The sequence below is a fragment of the Cynara cardunculus genome (genome assembly GCF_001531365.2).
Source record: "Cynara cardunculus var. scolymus isolate 2C chromosome LG 1, CcrdV1, whole genome shotgun sequence".
Lineage (NCBI taxonomy): Eukaryota > Viridiplantae > Streptophyta > Magnoliopsida > Asterales > Asteraceae > Cynara > Cynara cardunculus.
In genome coordinates, this window is record NC_037528.1 from 17,965,709 (window position 1) to 17,969,474 (window position 3,766).

The 3,766-nt window shown below is 37.6% G+C and overlaps 1 protein-coding gene across 4 annotated transcripts; it reads right to left on the minus strand.

Moving 5' to 3' along the window:
* On the minus strand, positions 1 to 2,228 carry LOC112521360 (DUF724 domain-containing protein 3-like). 4 transcript variants are annotated; one of them, XM_025130206.1, is made up of 3 exons: positions 2,141 to 2,228; positions 1,540 to 1,984; positions 1 to 106 (listed from the first exon to the last, which is right to left on the minus strand). In XM_025130206.1, exons 1-2 carry the CDS (start codon positions 2,201 to 2,203, stop codon positions 1,541 to 1,543), a joined length of 507 nt encoding a protein of 168 aa, XP_024985974.1. In that variant the 5' UTR covers positions 2,204 to 2,228; the 3' UTR covers positions 1 to 106; position 1,540. The 4 variants fall into 4 exon arrangements, with proteins under 4 accessions (XP_024985974.1, XP_024985957.1, XP_024985966.1 ...); XM_025130189.1 differs by lacking the exon at positions 1 to 106 and adding an exon at positions 189 to 299; XM_025130198.1 differs by lacking the exon at positions 1 to 106 and adding an exon at positions 324 to 430.
* Positions 2,229 to 3,766: the final 1,538 nt, after the last annotated feature.

Sequence of the window (3,766 nt, forward strand, 5' to 3'; positions counted from 1 at the left end):
CTTTTAAGTTTCTTGTTTACATATATACAATTTTGATTAAAAAAGGAAAAGTTTATTTAGCCACATCCCTGACATAACATATATACAAAAATTCGACCATCGATATCTACAAGAATTTCAACAAACAAAACAAAATCAAGGATTCAGGATAGTCAGGTATCAATGATAAGGGTCATTTACCAGTTGCTTATCAAGAAAACACTTGCCAGCAAAGTCACACCCTTTATTAGCTTTGTGTAACATTCTCACCTTCTACTCCTCTTGCTCATCATAACCGATTGTTTATAAACATCGTTTATCTAGTAACCGTTACACCGAATAAAAATGAAAACAAGAAAGATTCGGTTTTCTTATAATTAGGAATAAGGTCATTTATTACCAACTGCATGACGTCGTAACGTCATGTGAAGCGTGAACTTGGGGAGCAAGCCTAAGAAAGAGATATCCAACATCAGGAAGGTCATTTAAGTAACTTTGGGGGATTTGGGTTTGTTTGTTTGCAGAGAGGACATCAGAATTCATTCGAGCGACTACCGATATTCTTTGTTTTGATGGTTTTGGCAGGGTTTAAACATCCAATTATATGTTCAGCTCTGGGATTAGTTTACACAATCAGCCAGGTTTTCTATTTCACTGGTTATTCGTCTCCCCATTGGGTATGTGAGCTATCAACCTTTGTGTTTGCCGGATGATTTCAACTGTGACATCTAAGGCTATTCAATTCTCGCTAACTTGTATCCTACTTTATTATGAAATCTAGGATGGTAAAGTTTGATTTGAGTTCTCATTTTGGACATAGCTTTTAGCTAAGTTGGGTTGAATGTTAGATGTTCCGATTCCCGGTTATTTGGAACAGATTTAATCCCTACAAGCAATTGGCCAAGTGCACAAACTTTACAAGTCTGATGCAAACATAAGGGTATGAAACAGAAATGGGACTGTCCCTGATATATGGTGTACACCAATATTTTTGTGGCTTGTTCAAAATGCAGCAGTATTGCAATAGTCAATATTTGGTTTGGAGCGAGTCTTCTGAGGGCAGAATAAATCAGAACAGAACATCAACATTTCAGTGTCAACAAGGCAAAAGTCCGTTTTGGTCCTGAACTTTGAACCTGACCCAAACTATTTTAAATAAAAATCCAACTTGTTTACTTAAAATCATGCTATTTTGTCTCGAAATAAGTGCCAACAAGCAAATGCCTCTATATAATTATCAGGGTAAACTTGTCTTCTAATTGATTAAATATTGTAATAGCTACGATGTCTTCAACGTGGACATTTAAGGATATAATCAATAAAAATATCGGGGTTTCCAAATAAGAGGTCGGATTTCTTTTTGAAAGAAGACAGGATTCTTTAAGTTTATTCTAGAAGAAGTATCTATAACATACCTACGATTTTGATCAAAAAAGGAAAAAGTTTATTTATAGCTACCTCCTTGACATAAAATGGAACCCCGTGGCCGTGACTGAATGCATCAATATCTACAAGAAATCCAACCAACAAAAAGGATCAAGGATTCAGGAGGTAACATACCTTAGTTTTTGGAAGAAAGCCAGGCACCATCAACCCAGTCTTGATGAATCCTCAACAGACGCAAGGGATAAGCATTCTCTTCCTCTGTACTTTCAAAATACACAAAGTAATTCGACCCCTTTTTCCCGCTAATCGTCCCTACCCACCACCCATCCTTGTCATAAGCATCCACCACGTCCGCCAACGAAAATCCTGTGGCCGGAATCTCGGGAGGCAACGGCTGGATCTGATCGGCGGAGACCACCTCTCTCAAGGGACCAGAACCGTCGTCTTTCAAAAGAGTTCTGTACTGGACGATGTACTCTTCGTCCATTAGCCAGGTGATGATGTTTGCTGTAAAATATGAACCTACGAAACCCTCTTCTTCGCTTAAAATTTCTACTCGATCGCCTCTTTCAAACGCCATTGTTGTTGACGATGCTGATGCTGATGCTGATGCTTCTTTCTGTAAATTCATATTATAATCAAACAATCATTCAACTACCAAAATAAAAAAATTATGCCCAAAATCTAAAGCATAATCCAAACAGTATCGACTCACACAATCACTGAATTACTAGAAATTGAAGAAAACAAACAAGATGCAGAACCGGAATTCTACCTTGATGGATGCAGGGGACCTCATTGCGAGGACAATTTCTCTTCTTCTGCCTCGATGGATCATTTGGAGTCCACCGTAAGATCATGGGAAATAAAAGTAACCCTAAAACTGACGATTGGAAATTTGGTGGGGTTTAGGATTAAATGGGCGGTCGGATTTTAGATCATGGTTACTGGTTGAAAAAAAGTATTTACTTTTTTAATCTATCAAAGTGAATTTAAATATTTTTGTCACGCCATATTTTATTAGGGTCCAACTAAAACTAGTTAAATTCTATATCAGGGGTAATGCATACATTCATTCCTTTTGTATTAATTGTCCCTGGAGGGCGATTTCCCGATTTGAGGACGATGAGTCCCACATGCACATCATTTTGGAGACAAAAATTTGATTTTCATATTTGTGGGTAAGGATTGTGATAATAGATTATGTTTAAGGGTTGTGAGAGTAGAAGCGTTTAGATTACTACATTTTCATATTTGGACGTCTTTAACTGATAAAGATTAGGATAACCCTCCCATTTTGCACGTTTTGTGGTCTTGAGATCGAGACTCTGGATCATTGCTTTGTCGATTGTCCATTGGTGTTTCCATTATCGAAGGGGTATTATTCGTTGGTGGGGGTGGAGTCTTCCATCAACTATCTTGCTTGAAGAGTTGCTTACATGTGTGGATTCACAATCTATTACGGGAAGCAATTGGCCATTTTTGGAAGACAACAGTTTGGTCAACTTTATATTTAGATTTCCAGACATTGAAATAACAAGGTTTTCCTAAAGTGTTCTTCGCAACCTACCAATCACGATTATGAAATCCAATTATTATCGTTTCAATGGATCTCAACACTCAACAAGGAGTACAAGTTTTCCTGGTCTGACTGATGAAGGAACATGTGTTCGATGGGTAAAATTTTCGTGTCGTTGGTTCATTTCAAGGTATAATATGGAGAATTATAGAAGTAGTTTACTCTTTTTTTGAATTTTTTTTACTAATAACGTTATAAAAATCTTATAACTAGTTAATACATAAAACAGTTAAAACATGAAGGTACCCGAACCTAAAGGACTGATCAAGGGACCAATCCTACTTGTAACGATCAATTTTTATTTTTAATTTCTTTCATAAAGACCGGTCGAGATGAGAAGTTGTGTCATGCCTTTTGGAGGATCATAGCGGTTCAAAAACCAAGCGGTGGATCCATATACCATACCAGTTTTTGCCATCAGGACGATGAAGATCCTGCTGCTTCTTTGGTCAAACTCATTGCTGATATATCCACCTTCCACCAACTCTTTGGAACCTCCAAATCCCTGCCACCAGAAAACAAACAACTATTACTATTTATCATCTTTCTTTCTTTCTTTTAACCAACACTTGCCTTTCCCGCAACTTCTCTTTGCATCGATCCCTTGTTTCCTCATTGTAACCTCGATAAAACTTGTTGATCCGCTTTATTACTTGTAATCGCTTCCGACTACCTTCCATGATATCCCAAACCTTCAAAACTTGGATGCTTTCCACCTCTTCCTCCATCATCACAATGCTCCAAACCAGATTTAACCCCCTACCATTCACCTCATATATCTCGAACAATATAGAATCATGGCTAACATTCCCTGTTCGAGGC

Coding starts and splice junctions, on each gene's coding strand:
- LOC112521360 (XM_025130206.1), bottom strand. CDS start 2,203: ATGATCCATCGAGGCAGAAGAAGAGAAATTGTCCTCGCAATGAGGTCC. Junction 1,985..2,140: donor GGTCCCCTGCATCCATCAAG/GTAGAATTCCGG, acceptor ATGAATTTACAG/AAAGAAGCATCAGCATCAGC.